The sequence below is a fragment of the Diadema setosum genome, chromosome 20 (assembly GCF_964275005.1).
Source record: "Diadema setosum chromosome 20, eeDiaSeto1, whole genome shotgun sequence".
Taxonomy (NCBI): domain Eukaryota; kingdom Metazoa; phylum Echinodermata; class Echinoidea; order Diadematoida; family Diadematidae; genus Diadema; species Diadema setosum.
In genome coordinates, this window is record NC_092704.1 from 30,362,739 (window position 1) to 30,384,618 (window position 21,880).

At 38.1% G+C, this 21,880-nt stretch overlaps 1 protein-coding gene and 1 non-coding gene across 2 annotated transcripts in view; both read left to right on the top strand.

The window, feature by feature from the left end:
- Positions 1-1,278, top strand: part of LOC140243596 (sushi repeat-containing protein SRPX-like) — a 29,630-nt gene extending 28,352 nt beyond the window's left edge. Inside the window, exon 6 of the mRNA XM_072323261.1 lies at positions 1,258-1,278. Within this exon, the coding sequence (XP_072179362.1) occupies positions 1,258-1,278 (21 nt within the window). The remainder of the gene's footprint in view (positions 1-1,257) is intronic.
- A 6,407-nt stretch (positions 1,279-7,685) lies between these two features.
- Trnat-ugu (transfer RNA threonine (anticodon UGU)) lies at positions 7,686-7,759 on the top strand. The gene has a single exon. It is a non-coding gene; the product is annotated as a tRNA-Thr (tRNA).
- The last annotated feature ends 14,121 nt before the right edge of the window (positions 7,760-21,880 follow it).

Here is a 21,880-nt window from a genome sequence, read left to right on the forward strand (position 1 = left end):
AGCCGTTTTTTGCTTAAAATGGCAATCAATTATGATAATCTCTACATATTTGGGGATTTTGTTTTGTAGAAAAATGTGGATCTCGATATCTAAGATATTATACATCATACCTTTCATCACCTGTTCGACAAATTCAGTATGATGTCCGTGTGTTTTGATTTGTTTGAGGAGTTAAAAAGTGTGTTGTATCTTATGCAAGAACTTATACTATTTCTTGAGGTTCATCATAGATCATTGTCTAAATGATTTTCTTTCATGTTGCTTCAAGATTATTGATTTTATCCAAACACTGCCAAAACCTGGATTACATCCGTGAAAGGTGTCTTTGCGTTTGTATACGATTTATAGGTGAGACATTGTTTGGAAGCAAAATGTTTGGAAATATTTTTTTTTTTCCTTTCATACGTTCCTTTCCTCAATTCTTTAGATCATGAGAGAAAGTTTGATTGGGTTTGAGCTATCATGTCAAGACTAAGTAATGATAATTGAAATGATTTGCTGAGTGCATCTATTGTCGTCAGCTGTGTTTAATGCGCCAGCTCAAGTGCCCTTGTGTACAATTTATTGTTGTGTTTTTCCTGTCTTTTTTGTTTTGGGATGAATTAAAAATGAAAGGTAACTGATATTCTCGGTTTGTGTTTGTGTGTTTTGATATGTAGCATTATGCCGATGGATGTGTGTATCAAGATAAAATATAATATAGCGTGACGAGACACATTCTGTATACGAGTTCGCTGGCAGAAGCAAGTTGTCGTTACCCGTATAGGAAGGCACGTTATTCTTATTTCGTAGTCCTTCGGAGGGGACTTAACCCAGTCGGTTCAGCGGAAGCTTGCTCCTGAAAGTGTCTCCTTAACACACATAAAATAGAACAAATGAAGCGCGCACACACACATATTTTAACACATTTACAGTTCGAACGATTTTATGATAAAGACACAGTAACATACGATGAATTGACAGAGGGAGGCGCCATAAGTGAACCCTGTATCATATTAAGTGCTGAAGTTGTCACGAAAGGTACGCAAAAATTCATAGTTGACAAGGTCGCACGTCTTAAGCATGCCAAATTCGAATTCCGAGTGTCTGCTTGTTGCTTGATTAAATAATATTAACGAGCAAACAATGAAAACAAACTGTATTTCATCTTAGAAGAGGTTCATCTCATGGACAAATCTCTTTTAAAAGCGGATTTCTTGAGTTCACATTGAGAATTTGATTTTACCTACATGCCCCTTCACCTGTTGTTTTCTGCAGACTTCTTCAGACTGGCGATGACTCGTTTAGATGGGTTGTTGCACTTTGGATATAATTTGATTTTGTATCATACCACCAACAAGATTAAGTGACTTTCCCAGTTATTTAAAATTTTTGAGAGATAATCTCTCCACATGTTACCAAAAGAACTATACGTGGAGGAAAACCCAGTCCTTTGTGGAGAAGGCACAGGAAAAGAAAAAAAAAAACTATCACGTATTGTGCTTCTCTCCCTGTGATAAATATGTAAGTTTAATAGATACTAAAGAGTGGTGACTGTAGTTTCACGTTTGTACATGACATATCCAGGGTTGTATGTCCACACATAGAGAATACCAAAGCGCGATGTCTTAGCCATTCATCGACATGGAAACTATAGTTCCAAACAACTTTACCAGGCCCGGAATATGAACGTTATTATTGGCAACCACGCTTGCACCTGGCTCCAATCCAAGCTATAACAAAAGACTACGACATTATCACCGCGCAGGGCCTCCTCATTTTTCTCCGGCCAAAGAAGTTGATGAATGTGACGTGCAACACGTGATTCATCTGCCTGATGCCACATTTTCATGCCGCCTATTAAACAGCGCTGCCGGGGCAAAAACATCGCTGCGGGAGACCAAAGTGATTTCTATACTAAGGGTTGTGCTCATCATCATAATTATCCATATAAGGTCACGTGACAATAGAGCGTACCGAGCCAATGGTTGCTCAAAGATATCGAAATTTGAAAATACGGACACATCTATTGCTATTATTTAAGTCTCCTAGAATAGCTCGTAACGTGTTTGACGTTCTTTTTATTCAAAAAGATTCGTAGGAATTCGCAGAGAAAAACACTGGAGTCTATACTCTCTAAAAAAATCGAGTGAAAATATTCACTCTTAAAGGAGTGAATACAAAAAGAGTGAATTTAGAGTGAAATTGGAGTGAATATAGAGTGAAATTGGAGTGAATTTTGAGTGAAAATGTTCATTTTCACTCATTTTGGAGTGACCTCAAGGATCACCCGAAGATTTTGGAGTGATCCCCGAGGTCACTCTAAACCGAGTGAAAATGAACATTTTCACTCAAAATTCACTCCAATTTCAGTCTAAATTCACTTTTTTTTTTGTATTCACTCCTTTAAGAGTAAATATTTTCACTCGATTTTTTTAGAGAGTATTTTTGTTAACTATATTGGACACGCTCAAAATGTTGTTTTTTTTTTCCAGAAGCTTCCTATCTTCAGGATTAATGTTTATCCGTACTTGATCAAGACCCCACCTCTCCTCACACCCCATTTTTTAATTGTACATGTATTCTATTTACACTCGGGATCTCTTATGATCCCATAGGATCCAAACTCTCTGTCCCGACGCCTTAATGTGTAAGAATAACGCGTATAAAAATCCCTTCCCCTCAACCCACAGGTACATCCTCTACCCACAAACGACACCTAACCACACACTCAGTCACGCCATGGCGCGCCATGTAACCAACACACAGCTCATAGTAATTCAAATTACTAAAAGTTCCTTTATCCTCGGTTAGACTGAAAATCCAAAATGTTACAACGTGGTTTATTTGTACGCAAAATACTTCATATTTTCTGTAAGAAATAAAAAGAAATCGTTACATTTTAGCCAATTTTGTCAATTCTTAAAACAAGCAAAGAAAGTAGACGAATATATATCTGAGAAAACCAAAGGTTTTGTATCTAATATTAATTGGAATCGTATCTACATTATTTAACTGTTTCGCAGTAACCTGTCAATTTTCGATCATTTGTCTTTATGTACTGCATGATGTGACATTATTTTATTTTGTACCTGAATGTATTTATGAATAAATTTTCTTTGTGGAAAAAAAAAACCCACACAGCTCATCACCAACAATATTTATATAACGCATGACTTTTATATCATTCTAAAGCCTTTAAGTAATTATATACTCTGATCATGTGACTGCAGTCATCTAACATGGGTATAAACCATACCCATATCTACGTGAACATGTTTGTATCTATGCAATATGTCATATATTTTCTACCCGTTACATAAACATTTCTATTACTATACTGACAATACCATTGTCACCAACACACTGTCTGAGATTCTGAGGAAGCACTAGCGTTAAGAGCACGGAATAAATTCAGGAATTGAAAGAAGCTTCGTCTGGATCGACGGAACTCTCTTTCACATGACTATACGTGTAATGTATCTATTACATAAACCATTCTTTCGTTATTTTAACGATGTCTTGTTTTCTGTCAATTGATCAGTCCGAGCGAATCCTTGGTTCTTGGGTTCCCATTTGAACCAGAATCTCGCAACGTTGAGAAACTCGCGACTATAAAGCCATCAAAGAAACAGGCTGAAATCCTTTGAAAAAGCACTTGCCATACACATCACACATTGTACATCCCAGCATTATTACGAAATACATCGTACATCACTGTACTTGAAAACCGGCTGATAAGAATAACAAGCTAATGGTATGGCAATTCTAATTCCGAATGACCGTTTACATCGACATAAAGCTTAATTTCCACATCAATAATCTGTAATGATACGCGGTACATAATGTATACAAAAATACACATAACATCCAAAATATGGGGTAGACATATATCATATTGTGTTAATTTACCTGCATAAATGACACCACAAGTATAACAGCAGACCTTGGATGGCTTGTCTGTGATATCGTTACTGTAGTGTTACATTATTACTCCCCAAACTGCCACCACCATACGTCAGAAGCTATTCAATGTCATGTTTGTGACGTCAGCTCCTATAGCGTAACGCCACATCCTGTGACAATGGAAGTCCAAAATGAACGGTTGAAGAACTTGAATGCAAAAAAAAAAAAGTGAACGTCAAATATAGAGGAATATAATATTTTCAATTTTACTGCACTTGTTTGCTTCTTGAAATATTATCACAATTATCATATGAAGAATTCATGTTACGTTTTAATGGATTTGTTTTATTTTTTAGCAACTTTCATCCCTTACATCTGAAACTGATACAAATAGATATAACCCTTTTTGCGTATATACACTCTTCACTGTCTTATCAATGACTCAAAGCTTTAATGAGCATTTTAAAAAGTACATACGAATGCTACAGCTGAATATAGAAACATAATGACACATGTTATAATAATCACGCATTACATCGGTTACAATGATCAAATATGATAACCATAGTACAGGCTAATGGTATTATTTGACAAGTGTAATCAAAACAACTAGAAAACGAGAGATACCGACCACACGTGGTTCCCGATGTAAATGACTTATCATAGACAGCAGACGATATTTGCCACACACTTTGTGTTACATGAGGAACCTCCCCTAAAGATTACGAACAATCTAGATTTAATAATAGATCATGATTATGATCCATGATATCTGCATTACGATATCATCATTTACACATACAGGAAAGAAGCGTCACAGCATTACAATATGTATAATATATATACAAAATTTTAATGTGGTCAACGCCGTAAATGGGAACTTGTCTCCAAAAAGCCGAAAGTATTCCCTCTTGCCTTGTAAAGTTTTGTAACATCATATGTTCTCATCTAAAATATATCATATTAATAATTGTTTTAGTATCATTAATATAATTACATTAAGTCACACTCCAAATGATTTTCATAACTGAAAATAAGCGATATTTGCGTAATATGAAAAGTAGGCTGTATTCTGAAAGGTTAGTAAAAGAAGGGGACAAAAATGTCCCTCCTGCTCCCTGAATGTGGTCCGTTTTCCCATGAATCGTATTTGTGGTTTCATTAGAAGTGATATCGCGACGACACGATGCGGGGGAAAAAAACAGTAATGATGTTAACCCGACCGATCCGAATGCCCGATCCGATTGGTCGAAGACAATTACTGCTTGGCGTACTGTTGGTCGTTCGCTGAAATGAACCAAGGAAAACCAGCAATCATCGGACAGCGGTAAACTGTACAACGTATTTGTGATGTATTATTTCATTTCCATTGTTTTTTTGCGAAAAAAAAAAGTTTTCGCGAAAAGGATGTTGCAGTCCTATTCATAGTACGTTTGTAATCATTGGAAATTGACAATTGATTGCATTGACATATAGCCAGTGGACGTAGAACTCACAGCTTATGGTATCTTCAGTCGACCCAGTTTGCAACGATTACAAAATATTTTCATTGAAACGCAAACCCAGTGAATGTAATACGAATAGCAGAGTACGCTGCTTAAAGGGGCCCTGAAATCCAAATGCATGTTTGTTTGTGTTATGATACCCTCTACATCACTTTTGCGGTGAAATGAATATCTCGAAACATTCCATACATATTGACATGGGTGTGAGGCTGGCTCGTAATGCCATCATATCACACTTAACAAGAGACAGAAATGTCGCTAACATGGTCCACAAGGGCAGGGACCAACCCATGAATTCCGTAAAGCCAAGGGGAAGCGCCTTTGCAAAATTAAAGGGGGGGGGGAGGGGGGCACGCCAACCAATCTTTCATTTTCATTCTTTTGTTTTAACCAAAAAATAAGGAGGGGGCGCGCGCCCGGTACACCCTCTATATGGATCCGCCACTGCAAGGTTGTGGGTAAAACAACTCATGTGCCAAGAAATAAAAAAACATGATTGTGTAGGGGCCCGTTGCATAAAACTTACCGTTGAATTTCAATGGTAACTACCGTCAAAATTAGGCGTCACAGCCAATCAGCATCAAGGATTATAAAATTTACCGCTAATTTGAAGACATACCGCTAGAAAGGAACGGTAAATCCAGCGGTAAGGGTTTTATGCAACAGGGCCCAGGAGTTTCACAAAATAATGTACCTTTTCTATCTTCCCTTTGGCTGTTGTTTTTTTTTTTAAATCCATTAGCTATAAGCTGTAATTACCTGGCATAGGCACAGTTGTAACGACCACATCCTGGGGCCGAGCCTGGTATGTCTGCATTAAATGAAAAGAATGATAATGAATTATTGCAAATGATAATGAATAATTGCAATGACAGGAAAGACCATGGATAATCAGTAACACGAGGGTGATTTTTTTTTTTTTCAAATTGGCTGTCATACTTCTCACTGTAACATTTTTAAAATGTGGGTTGCGATCAGGGTCGCATCTTTTTGATTTATCCTTTTATGTTAACACTCGATCTTTGGTCGCAATCTGTGCATGGACATTAATAATGGTATGCTTATGAAGTCGCGGTGCGTCACACAAATTGTTGCGACTTGGATCGCGACCCAAATCGCGCAAAATAATTTGTTTTGTTTGTTTGTGTGTGTGTGTGCGTGTGTGTGTGTGTGTGTGTGTGTATTTTGTTCACACTGTAAACATGGTAAAAGTTTCGAAATTTTGGATGCGATTCCTATCGCGGCCTGAAATAAGGCGCTTTTTTGAGGGCATGAAAACGTGCTATTGCCAGTATGGTTTAACAATGCTTATGAAATACAAACAATGCACGCCATCTCGTGACAAAAAGGACAGAATTATAAATTTGGCGTGCGGAATTTTGGGGTTATATTATTTCCTACCGTGGCTGTGGTAGTGGCGGTGGAAGGCTGGCCAGCGCAGCAGCATGCGAGGCCTCCGCAGCAGTAGGCCGAGGCGACGATGGAGACGACGAACTCAACCAGCGCGAGGATGGCGAGCACGGAGTGGACGGCGACGGCTCCCTGATCGAAACAAGCAAGCAAGCAAGCAAAGAAGAAAGAATGAATGACAGGAAATTGTGTTCAGTTCAGTTCAGTTTATTTCATTTAATCACGGCAATTTGCTTTAGGAAAGCTGTTCTTCGGCCATGACATAAAACTATCGTCCAGGACGAAATTAAAGGAAATAACAGCTACCTCATCAACCTTCTTGGTTGCCACCCACCTCTATCTTAAAAGAAAATATATCATAATATCCCGACATTTCAGGTATTTGCATTCACAGTCACTCAGTTGGTTATAAATCCTAGTTCATAAGAAAACAAAATGAATACAACTGTACATCCTACCGTAAAACAGCAATGAAATTATCAATTTTCCGATTTCTTTATTTGCATACTTCCTGCCATTGAATAAGTTTCAAAACCATGTATAATTTCAAATTCATGAAATTCTTCCGTCGAGTTGTTTTCATTGCAACTGATTGACAAAGTGCCCTACTTCGACGTAAATAAGCACTGAATTGATCAGTGTTTTAGTAGTAGCCATGACAGAAATCATGGGCGTACATACTCGAGCAGGATTCGAACCTACGACCTCCTGATCACCGGACAGGCGTCATCTTCACTAGACCATCGAGCTTTCGCCCGAAAGCAAGTGTTGGTTCTAATCCTTATAGCATGCAGCGGGTACTGCAATGAAAACATCTCGACGGAAGAATTTCATGAATTTGAATAACAAAGCAGTACCCGCTGCATGGTATAAGGATTAGAAACAACACTTGTGGTCTAGTGGAGATGACGCCTGTCTTGTGATCAGGAGGTCGTAGGTTCGAATCCTGCTCGAGTATGTACGCCCATGATCTTTATCATGGCTACTACTAAAACACTGATCAATTCGGTGCTTATTTACGTCGAAGCAGGGCAATTTGTCAATCATTTGCCATGTATACTTTACCTAACATCATCTACGAGAATACAGCAAAAGACAAAAGGAGCCTACTCTTGTAAAAACTCGGCTTCGAAGTTTAGATACACTCAAGCTTGAGGTATACAAAGCATCTATACAGCAGAATTCAGCTAGTTGATAAACAAACTTCAAATACATAATATTCTTTCAAATTTCGAAATCATAACATCTACACAGTGAAATTGTGAGCAGTTAAAGTAAGAGAAATATCATTTTATTTTCAGGCCCATAACTTTTTCCGGATGATTTTCAGACTTTCACATTAGAACATCTATAAATTTGTAACACTGAATACAGTGTTTCAAAATTTATTGTGATTGGAGTGAGGAATAAGAATGTTTTCAAAATTAATACCAAATTGCAGTGAAAAAGGACGATGAAATGGCAGCCTCACCATAAAAATGCATGAGTTGGGGCTCAAGGAACAGAACAAAAGAAGAAGGCATGCATAGATTTTGCACGGGTGAACTTGTTTAGCGAGCAGTATTGTAATGGATTTAAACCGCTACTTTTCTGAAATATGTGAGGCTCATATGTCATCAAGACTGTTCCAAGTAATTTGTTCAAGATCTTTCAGAGTATTGATTGATTTCTCATCTCAAGGGTCACTATAATTCCATAAATCTATATGGAGCTGTTGGTTTATGTCCTACATGATGTGAAATCATGAAAATTGTCTCGATTGTCCCTTCAAAAGTTTCATTCCTCTGATGACGTTTGTTTCAAGGAAAATGCTGTCTGACGTGTCATTTCGATGCACCCTTCTCGTGAATAGCGAGCTTAAATTTGAGACGGGGACGCTATTAAGACGACGTACTCTCCCATGATGGACAATGTTTCGCGCATGTGAAAAACATATATATATATATGTATATATATATATATATATATATATATATATATATATATATATATATATTATATAATGTTGTCTAAGTAGTGTTGTCTTACCTTTCGGGTCACAGATCTAAAACTTGGTAATATCGCTAAGATCACTAAGCAGGTGCATGGAGGATTTGTTTTGTTTTCTTTGAAGATCGATGAGATATGACTGGTAAGCATTCTCTGCAAGTGACGTTAAAAGCATATAACTACAGCGATTTGTTTTAAAGCACTATTTCCGGGATGAGATGAGGTGGGCCATACTTATGTGAAAATCGTGCAAACATATTTTTCACCTCATCAAAAAAGAAAATATAACTTTGATTGTTGTAAATACTTTCATTGCTACAGACGATGTGTCGCCAGCTTTCACTTGCGATATCAGTCCAGTTTGACTTTGAAATCTATTGAAGACTCGCATGTGAAAAAAAAAAAAGATGCAACAGCACAGAAACATCAGGGACAACAATTTATAATCTCACCGTCGACAGTTGACTATCGCAATTACTGCTCCACGAGAGACCATCAAAGTAGGTATAGCAGCTGGAAATGTACGCGTAGACAGCGGCTGCCACTGACTCGTACGCAATCATTCCAAAGCTGTTGAAGGTGGCAAGGATGCTCATCACCATGTATGAAATGATCTGAGAGAAAAAAAAAAAAAACAGACAGACAGACAGGTAGACAGATGGGTCATCAATTTACACACAGAAAAAAAAAACAGACAAACGGAAAATTAGATAAAAAGTGTAAATATTACTGAAAATTCTGAGAAAAGGGGAGAACTCTGTATGGACCACATTATCTTGATATCAATTTCCTGATTTAAACAGAATCCTACCCTGATGAAAAATGTGTTACGTTGCATGACCACATGTATTCGTTAATCATTTTCCGTTTATGATTATATCGAGGGGAAAATCTTCAAAGGAGGATGGGAAAAGAAAAGTTAAAAACAACAACAATAACGCACAAAGAAACAGGATCGAAACAGTCTGTTAAACAAAAGGCACTTCGAGTGAGTTCGATCTAACTTACCAAGGCCGTCCTTCTGCCCTTGCTTACTATGCCAAGTATTCCAGCTGGAATGAAGAACTGTAGGAAAAAGAGAAAGCAAAATGGGAAGGCTTGTCCACGTTTACGTATTCTTGAAAAAAAAAATCCTTCAACCAATTACTGATTTCATATTTGGGGACATTCAAACACGCATCTAAAAGAAGACACTTCTTAATCAAAGATTCTGCGAAACTTTTTGTGAGTAGATTCGATTTACACTCTGGCTACTAGACAAATTACAAGTCCACAGGTTTGTGTAAGAAATTCGTTCACATTAACATGAATCATTGGCATAAATAGCATTAAATGAATCAGATTTTATATTACTCTTGGCACTCTTCTTTTCTTCTTTCATGTAATCTCAACTCTTCAGCTCATCTCAACTCTTCTCATTTCATCTCATCTTAAGTGAACTTAACTTACTTTACCTCATCACATCTCAACTCATCTCCTCTTCGCAACTCAACTCATGTCATCTCATCTCCTCTCATATTCTTTTTACCTCTCTCATCTCATATCATCTCAACTCACTTCTTCTCTTCTTTCGTATAATCTCAACTCTTTTCAGCTCACCTTAACTCATCTCATCTCATCTCAACTCATCTTATCTCATCTCAACTCATCTTCTCTTCTCATCTCATCTCAATTCAACTCAACTCATCTCATCTCATCTCACCTCAATTCAACTCAACTCATCTCATCTCATCTCATTTCATCTCACCTCAATTCAACTCAACTCATCTCATCTCATCTCATCTCATCTCATCTCATCTCATCTCATCTCAACTCAACTCATCTCATCTCATCTCACCTCAATTCATCTCATCTCATCTCATCTCATCTCATCTCATCTCATCTCAACTCATCTCACCTTACCTCATCTCATCGTATCTCCTCTTGTCATTCCATTTCCTCTCATGTCAGCTTTCCTCAACTCATCTCACCTCACCTGAGCTGTTCTCACCTAATGCCTTCTCATTTTCACCTCAATTCATTTCTTCTCTTCTCACCTCGCCCTATCTCATCTCATCTCATCTCACATCATATCATCTCAACTCATCTCCACTCCTCTCTCATGTCATGTCATCTCATATCATATCATCTCAACTCATCTAACCTTACCTCATCTCATCTCGTCTTAATTCATTTCCTCTCCTCTTCTCTCATCTTATGTCACCTCATGTCATCTCTTCTCATTCCATTTCATCTCATGTCATCTTTCCTCAACTCATCTCATGTCATCTTTCCTCAACTCATCTCATGTCACCTCAGCTATTCGCACCATATCCCTTCTCATTCCATCTCAATTCATTCTTTCCCTTCTCACCTCGCTTTCATCTCATCTCACCTGATCTATTTTCATCTCATCTCTTCCCATTCCAGATCATCTCATTTGTTCTCTTCTCCCCTCGTCTTCTCTCATCCCATTATATCTCGTCTCTTCTCCTCTCCTCTCTTGCCTTCACATCATCCCATTTCATCTCACATTGCACAATCAAACAAAGAACGTGGACCACAACACTCACAATGATAGAGCCCCAGATGCCATAGCTGGCGTTGTACGTTGCAAAAGCGTAGGAGGCGCCTGTGAGAATGATGCTCAACACCCCTACAACAAGCTGGATGATTCCGGTAACCAACCCGGCCTTTGCGTTGAACCGCTCCGACTCTCCTGAGCAGCATCCATCGTTGCTGCCCTGTATTATTGTTTTTGATAAAATACAACTGTTCTTCACGTCCATAGGCAACCATCATGTGTCAATTTGAAACTAATCATAGCTCGTGTTCATAAGAGAAACGTGTATATTCACAGTACACAGTCCCACACTACACATAAACAATACATGATCACCAATGCCTTATATCCATATACCCAACAAAATAATTTAAACCCGAGTGTATTTCTAATTTTATGAGGGTTAAGTATGCACCGATACTTTCTTACAAGAGAGTATGGACTATATATATATATATATATATATATATATATATATATACTCAGCAACAATGAAAGTAAACATTTTTCCAGTTAACATTTTTCATAGAATATTTGATAATAATTATTGTGTCATATACGATATTAAAATTTATTAAATTGGCCCTCAGCCTGGTGGGTTTATATAAAGGAAAGTATTGACACTCATTTGCAAATGCTCTTAAAGATAGCAATGACAACAAAAGACCAATTTAACGCAATGATAGGCTTGAATGAAATAGGAAGAAAAACAAGTTTCCGTTCCTCTGTTTCTCTTTATGTTCTCAAACAAAACATAGTGAGGAAACTGAAAGGAACATAAGAATTTTTTCAACTCAAGCTTTAAATGACATAGGGAGTAAGCTGCAAAGGTGATAAAATTGACAAAATTTCATTTCATCCTCTGATTAAGGAATTTAAGAATGCATGAGAAAAAAATCAAGAACCAAATATTACTTCAAATTTCATTACTTTGGAAATAACATTTCGAATTTCTACCATGTTCGTTGACATAAGTTGGCAAAGTATGTCTTTTGAGGATTTGACAGAAGATATTTCATTTTTCTCCACACTTTTTTATCTTTCTTTAATGGTAGAGGGTTACAGAGACATTATAGAGATCGTAGGTTGATTTTGGCAAATTAATTTGTATTTCTTATTATTTTCAATTTGCTGCTTGTTTTCATTGTTAAATGGAAGAGCACATACTCCTGGATAATATTTTTGTTGCATGTTTTACTTTTATGCCAAGGAGGAGAAAAACGAGTGTGTTCACTCATGCGTAAATTTTCCTTTTTCATTAACCTACCAGGTAATTAACCTACTAGGTTGACAGCCAATTACATTACCCTTAACATGGTACATAAAACACTACTAAGCAAATAATCTAAGAGAATCATGAACCTGCAGAAGTGATTACTTTCTTCTTTTTTGCTGAGTATTATATATATATATATATATATATATATATATATATATATATATATAAACTGTGTTTGATATTCTTTATCTTATATTATAAATGAACAAAGTTTGACAGCATAACTACTTCAATCGTTTATGTTTATCATTTTCAATTAAAGCCGTTATGTTGAAATCACTTATAATTAATTCGTTATGGTTGATTTCGTGTCATGTAGTGCTCAAAGCTTTTATCCCATCCGTGTTTGTATGCAGACAATAAAGCTGAAGAAGACCAAATGTCGAAAGGTCTAACTTTCCAGCTGTAGTCCCAGAACAGCCGCTCTGATTTATGACATAACACACACACACACACACACACACACGCTCACACACACACACACATATATATATATATATATATATATATATATATATATATATATATAGTGGTGAAAACTTTGAGCAAAGGATATATACATATAATTGCATATAAAATGACGATGAGTGTGAATTAAGTGATGCTTATGTAATGTGGCGAAATACGTGATAATGTTAAAGTTCCAACCTGGTAGACGTATGTTGTCTGCACTGGTGGAGCTGGTGCGGTATACACAACAGTGCTGGGCTGCGGGGGCATGTACACCGTCGTCTGAGGACCTTGCATGACAGGTGGTGGGTAGGCCACGCCCTGGCCCTGTGGTGCAGGTGGGTACGGACTGGGCTGCCCCTGTGGTGGCAGTGGCTGATTAACGTTGTATGCTGGTGGAGCCTGGGACATTTTGCTCGACTGCAGAACGAAAAGAAAGTTATTCAAACGATAAACCATTTTTCAAGACTTCCGACTGAGTGTAAATGAATCACTATTTGAGGTATTCACATCACACCCTCACTTTCTTTTGGTTAACTCATGTATTTACTTTACTTCATTAAGAGATATGATTTACAAATCAAATATACGTATAAAGAATAACATAAGATAACAAAGGATGGCTTATTGCCTGCATAGCGTATTTCTCTCATCGTTACAGAGCGCATTGTGAAGAATGAAAATAAGTATCGTACAATTATTTTGACTTACGATCACTTACATTAAAATGATAGTAAAGCGATAAATAAATGAAATTTTAGTGATATCTCGCTTTCTCAATATTATTGTATATTTTACGAATAGGTTTTTTTTTTTATGGCCACACGTGACAAAACGAGATTATGACTTTGGGTGCTTGATATAATGTCCAGTGTGGTGCTCCGGCAATTCACCCTTGCGCTTTTATACGCGATCGTTCCTGACACAACTTGCAAAAAAGGATCGCGTCCTTCGTCATGCAACACAAACTTCCAAATTTACCCCACGGGCAGCGGATATTAGGTGGCCCGCCTCAATTTCAGGTGATTAGTGAGGCCAGGGCCACCGCTGTATAGGATCGAGCCCAGCAAATCCACTAACTTTACCCATCAGGCCAGCCGAGATTTTTTTAGTAGGCAGTCACATCTGGGCTGCCTCGTCGGCGTTTTCACTTGGTACTTCCGCCTCGATTTTTTAGGTGGCCAGTGGCATCCGGGTCACCGCTGAGGTCGAGCACTGCAAACCCATCAAATCTACCCAACAGCCAATACCCAACAAGTTGACTGGTTCTATTTCTTCCTGGCAGTCGCTCTGCTTTTCGGGTGCTGTTTGTTATTCCGAAGGTTCGCTATTCCCAAGGTTCGTTATTCCGAAGGGTCGTTAATCCGAAACACACAAATTCCCTATACCTAGAGATTCGTTAATCCGAAAATGAAAAAGGGTTCGTTAATCCGAACATTAATTGTGGCATTATTCCGAAGGTTCGTTATTTCGAAGATTCGTTAATCCGAAAATGAAATTCGGAACAATGAACCTTCGGAATAACGAATCTTGGGACTAAAGAGCCTTCGGAATAACGAACTTTCAGAATAACGGGCTGTAACCTGTTTTTCTCCTACCTATCCCCTTCACTTACTTCATGCATGTGTATTTAGATGAACCAGGGATGAACGAAGACAGGATACGCGCTTGTCAAGGTCTCCGATTGATAATGGAATATATCTCGTGTCATAGCACATAGTTATCCTATTGCACTGTAAAAACATCGGTGTTAGATTTAACACCACGGGTGTTAAATCTAACACAGATCAAACTTCAATAAAGGACCACACCCACAGCTGTTAAAAATGCACTGTGATGGTGTTGAAAAGTGTTCACCTGACACTTCGTGGTGTTCATTTGACACTATGTACCTGGTGTTATTTTGACACTGTACTGGTGTTAATTCAAAAATGACACCACATGGTGTTGATTTGATATTTGTTGGTGTTAATATCAATGGTTTAACACCCGTCCAGCTTCAATAAGGGACCACACCAGCTGGTGTTACTTTGGTGTAAATTTATTTTCACATTTTTTCAAAAATCTAGTATTTTAATGTAAAATTCTTGATCGTCTTGTTTAAATAAAAAATCAACAAGAGGTGCAGTTACTAAGAAACTCTTCAAAAATAGTTTAAAATTGGGAAATGACACCCGGAAGTGTTAATTTAACACCATAAATGAGCACCGAAAATTTAACACCAGCTCGGTGTTCACTATTTAACACCGGACTTTTTGCAGTGTGTATACTTTCCTTGTAGAAGTTATGACCAGATTATATTGAATCTTTGTAGTTAAATACTCAATCACAATCGAGCTTGACCTTTTATCTTTCATCTCTGTTACTTTATTCAGCTATTAGTTCTTCTTTACCAGGTGACAATGATACTGATAATTCGTGACGACAACGGTATTGTTTAATACACAAGGTTCAGATTCCCTTGTCCTTTCCAACTTGAGAGATTAAGGTTGACCGAAATAAAGTATACTGCGTACATTTTGTAAACCCCATGTGGCTTGAATATCACATACAAGACATAATGCATAAGCTTTTATAAGTATGCATGAAGAGGCGATAAATTTGTAATAAGATGTTCTAAACTAGAGGAGATCGGGGTATGTTTTTAACAGCGCACATGTCAATTCTGCGGACACCCGAACAAATGACCACCACGTTTAAACCTCAACTGTGCATGTCGAGAGCCAAGTGCTTCATCTCTCTCCCTCTCCCTCCCCCCCTCCTCCATCAACTTGAGCTTCCTTGTTCCAAATCTCAAGAATACATGAATTCTCATTCGAATATTTTCATGAGAAAGTTAGGCTACCCTCGTGGCATGACGCTCTCAAGATAATGTACGCAAAAAAGAAAAGAATTAAATCGGTCACGGATACTGAAGGAAAAACTACTTAAAGCAAAGACGTCTGTTACCTAACAATGAAGCGCTGCCTTCGAAAGAGATTCCTCACTAATCTCCATTCATAGGAATTACCCTTTTGTGTGTGTGCCCCATAGTACAGCACAGTACCACACCCTCCGCTCCGATAAACCATCTTAGCTAGATCGATGCCGACCTTCATATACTGCCTACGCATATATTCTATACCGTGCAAGGGTTTGTTATTCGAAACTGTCAGCTTTCACTGAGTAGACGAGACTATGTTTGCATACATTCTGGAAGTAAAAAGGTCGAAACTACAAGCACAAGCACGCACAAAGAGAAACAACAATTAACGGAGTACGAAGTATAATGTGCAAGACTTCTGTGGTGTCAGAATCCGCGCCTACAACCTCGTAACTCCAGGACGCCATTCTACAAAATGTTCAGCAATTATTGTTATTGGTACAACCACACGAACGCAGGGGATGACATTTTAGTCCGCTCGCTATAAGACATGATTATGGAAGTTATTGAACTTTCCATTTTCCTCAGGATGAACTGGTAAATGTTAGGTAAATCTCACGAAATAGTTCCGGAATGCGTAAGCTGATGAAGTCAATACCAAACTACATGTATATTCCATTAATGATGTTAATGGTGTGTTGTGAAGCGATGAATTCAAATCACTATTATCGCACAGCGTGGAATATAATTATGCCACGGGGTCTGACAAAATGCTTTTTATGTCAGTTTATATATTCAAATATTCACATGTGAATGACGCGCCTCAAATTATAATAACATCATATCTAAGTGTTAAAGAAATGTAAAGAAGAAACCATTCTTTGGAAAAGATTCAAGGGGAATGTTTGATGTTTATGCTTTCTCCCGTCAACAATATATTAAACTTCTTGTGCAAACTTTCTGTTCTCGTCTATAATTATGTTCGCGTTGTCCCTTTATGAACCTATCTACGTAGACCTATAGGAATCCCCGCCCCAAGTTAAGTCAAAACTAGTGCACACAGCACACGATTGGCTTATTGAGGAAATGTTTCTCAGTCATAAGAATATCATTCTTTTCAGAATTTTGAGAGCCAGAGCCTGTTAATGTAGTACTGTAATGATTACATCTACGTTGATGGTACGCATAATTATAATACACTGATGAGAACAAAATGAACACTTATACATTAGGCTTTGTACAACTTACTGACACTTGACACTAGATCTTGATGACGTCACAATCATATAATCTAAAACAGACTGAGCTAAGCTGCAGCCATTAATAGAGGATCCACAGTCTTCTCTATGCAGGAACATCTGATTGCATATTACATGATCGTCACCGATTACACACCCTTACACTAACAGCATTTATATACATGTACGACAACCACGATCGACCGCATATTATTGTATCAGGGTGGTGATCCCTGATTGTACACCCTTCTAGTTGCCTTTCTCACTGAGAGACTAGACATAACCTTGGTGAAATGTGATACTCCATTTCTTACTATGGATCACAAAACTGTAACTTCCACAAATATCATCTATACCATAGTACTCACTTTGCGATCGTTGTTTTGGGAATATAAAGCCTTCCGCGAAAGGTGATGAGTCGCCAATTTACTTTCCAACAAATCAGCTTATAGGCCCACGCCCGAACCGTGGTGCGTTGATGCTCGCTGCGAACGCAATAGATAAACGGGCCCTGTAAAAGAAATACACACAGCAGCAGCATGCAACACAGGCCGATGTATTCTGATGAGAGTATCACTGATACTCTCTCTAGATCTATCGGCGCGTGAGATGAACGCTTCAGTGAATGTCATTTATCTGTCTACCGGGGGTACCAGGGGGCCGTCGCTTAATCTTTTGAAACCTCGGATAGCGGCGAGAAAGATGAGGAAATATTGTGTGTAGACAAGAAGGTTCAAAAACATGGAGTCACAACCGTCTTATTTCCTTCGCTACATGTTCGACGCCGCCATTCGAAGATATTTGAAGCATGTGCCAAACTGGAATCCCCGCGCATGATAGGGTGGCAAATGGCTCGTGACTTACCCGGTATTGAATAGTAAATCACCAGTCACTTTTAGGGAAGATACGTCTTTGTGATGGTTGTTACTTTTCGCTATCCTGAATCATAATAGATGGTGGTACATAAAGGTAAAGACACAGAGATGCGCAAACAGGAATTTTCGCAAAAGATGATGAAAATCAGAAATAAAGATTACTCTACTGTGCATGCCCGGGCAATAATCTGATATATCTATCGATAAAAAGAAATACACGTGAAGATAATTATTTCATATCAGTTTTATTTATGGGAATTAAGCGAAAAAGCGATCAAACCGGCTATCCAGGATGGTACAGTTTTGATCATTTTTCACATGGTACAAGTCTGATTTACATTTTTGCCCGAATTTCTGTACGGAATTGACTCTTTTCTTTATATTTTGTCATGAGGTTAGGTAATAGATGAACAGCAACATATAGTCAACGTTATGCAAACGCTCAAAATCTTCAGACTGCCGAGCAAGACGTGCGGCGGCATCGAACATCGTTCATCAAGGGGAAAAAGACATTGCAGAATTCCTGTTGCATCAATAGCAAACTGACAACTGTTTGAATGGTTACAGCCTGTTGGAACTTCACCTGTGGTGTAGGTGACTAGGTGTTTTCGTGTGTATATGTGTGTGCGTGGGAAGGGGGTGCATCCCGGATTTACGATTGACGTGAGTATTCACCGCAGTCACAGAATGTCGTAGCATTGTATGAGAAAGGCGGGAGTGACACGGTATTGATTATTCGGATGTTGGGAATGATGGAGATGACGATGATAAAAATAACTATGGGGCTGATCAATAGTCGTACAGTATAATAAAAAAAGACAACTATCTCAATAAAACAGTGTATATGAATTCCTGCAATTATGGCATTCACGTTGTTTGGGATTGAATTCCCTTTTTAAACCGAGAACTAAAATCATCTGCAATCGATTGTCAATCCAATCGCTTAAGATATAATATACAGCGGTTTAGGTCTATGTACTCGCTCATTTTATAACCCACTGAAAGTGTTTTTGATCTTTTTGGAAGCGCCTCCCCCCCCCCCTTATATTATGGCCGCCAGAGTGACTTACAATGCTCCGAAGTCGGATTCATATTTACGTATTGATACGAGATTTTATCGTGTGAGTCCACTCCTATGTCAGCATGTACGTTTCCTATGGCGAACACACCACAGGAAACACACTGGGCAAGCTCGATGCACTTCACAGGATTCATTTCTAAGCATGACCCCGGGTCGTAATATATCCAGCGGTCAAGACGACTATTTGAACTTCGGCAAAGATAGCTGGAGGATATTGCCATATCGACCGCTGATCGCTTATTCAATATAGGGCTATGTGTGTAAAGACATGTCAGACGGTGATCCCAGGAGGCAAGACTGTCTGATGAGGATCACGCGCACGACGTGTAAGTGTCTGACATCATGCTGACATCAACCAACACCAAGCCGGATTCACCAGACTACTATCCAATACACTTCGGTCAGTGCCCGGAAGATGAGAAAAACCTCTGTGGAATGGCGGTATTACCGTCTTAAATTAGGCCTATCAGATAAATCCATACGAAAATTCCTAGAAGTCATGGCAAATGGTGCTGATTGCTAACTGAGTAAATGGGGAACACAAAGGGATTTGGCAGTGAACTTTTTTCTATATTTTAGACGATTAGCGTTCAGCCTCCTTCCATTTCATTAAAAATGCAGGCAAAATGCAAAATTTAAACATAATAAGGAAGGAAACCGTACGTTCTATAGGTCCTACACCGCACAACTAATCTTCTACAGCAAGGATGTGGAGACTGAAATGTGGTAACTATTTTCATCATGTTTTCCTTCCTCGAAGAAATCTTAACATCCTCCAATTTTAATTGTAGGGGTTTCTCCTCCCACTTACCTTGCCAATTTGTCGTTGCCCCATTTGTCGATACGTACTCTGCATTTTCCTTTTAAAGCTCCCTTTTTGTACATGTTCTATATTCAGCCCAGAGGCGGATATTCACTAGTGTATAACTTTCAGGAGTGGAATATTTACCAGAAAAAAAAAAAGATACTTATGATAAACTTAAACTCGGGACACTCTCACTATGCTCACAAGCTGCAGTATTCAACGACACACACGCGCGCGCGAATACGTGCGCGTGCATCGTTATTATGATATGAATCAAAATAATAATGTGTGGGAGGAATCTACAAAAAACAGGTGATTGCGTGGTATAGGTTTTAAGACAAGAAATCGACACACGCGTACATACACACACTCCATGTTTGCCATGCAGGTAAGCACACCTAGCGTTGTGCGTGCACACACCAGTACGCAGCGGAGATTAGAAAATGAAGGATATATAGAAGATAGTCATGCACATAACATTAAATAGAAAATAATGTGGGTACCTGCAGCAGCGAGTGAAAACACAAGCATACACGCGATATGGCGTATGCGTTATACATTGACACTTTATGCAGATTTCGATTTTTTTACGCACACAGAGCCTTAAAACAGCAAACTGAAAACAGCAGCAACACATGTACGCGTGGAATGTGTGAACACACTCATTTTAATTTCATTGATGAATGTATAACACTCATTGACAAAGAGAATGCATAGAATTAAAGCGTTTGACCCTTTACAAATGAGAGCAATTTTGTGTAGCTGTAATCTCACTGTGGACAGTTGAAACAAAATCGTTTGTCCATGCAGTGGATTCCTCATGATTTTTCTTTCCTTAACTTGAAATTTTATCACCAATGGAATATCAGCGCGGATCATCTTACCACAACTGCCTACATTACTTTCGATAAAGAAGCAATCCATGTAACTCAACATTTTCATTCTTTTCTTTAACCTATGCACTGAATGGCAAGAGATTGCACAGTGCAAAGCATGTGCGCTGGTTACACACCTGTTACACTCTTTATAACGATTATGTTGTGAAGTGAAAAAAAAAAAGTGTCTTACATTTTTCTATACCCGAGTCCAAAGGTAAAGAAAATAAATGGGATGATAAAAACAAAACAAAACAAAGTGGCATACACTGTTCGTGAAACACAAGCCGTTGACCCTATGATAAAACGACAGAGCAGCGATATTGTGACACTTTCAAACCGCATTAAACTCTCACTTACAGTTCCAACCTACGTGATGAGTTAGTAACTAGACGTCAGAAATGAAGAGAAAGTGAAGAAAAAATATATCTGAGGTACACAAGACATAACAGGGTGGTCAGCTTACAATCTATTCACCACTAGTGAAATAGTAATCACTCATCAACTAAGTTGACATAATGGTCAACTCATCAAGAAGAAAATAATTATTCATATTATACCGGTTGTCTTTTTGCTGCTGACTCTTAGCACTGAGTACAGTTTGTGACATGCTTACAAAATTTTCAGATCATTCAGAATAAACACCTTCGTTTCTACTTGCTAAACTCAATGCTGTTCTTATGTCTTCACTCGATAAACTGCTGAAGATAACTTAAAAACAAGATCCTTTATTATCTATTCATACAGCACAAAATATTTACAATGCGACATTGTTAAGGTACCCGTACATTTTTTTTTTAGGCTGCAAAAACAAAACAAAACAAAGACAAAAAACAAAAACATTGCAATACTCTGAGCTTCTTTCTTTCTCTCTCACTCTCACTCTCTCTCTCTCTCTCTCTCTCTCTCTATCTTTTCAAAGCTGTACACTTTTGATACTTATATTTGATACGGGTTTACCGTATGTGTAAGCAAAAACCCCTCCTCTACTTGTAGAAAAATGCATTTCGCTTATTTGCTTCGACACTTTAAAATTAGCCTAGAAGAACTATGTGTTCAAGAAAAAGTCCCCAAATCATCCCA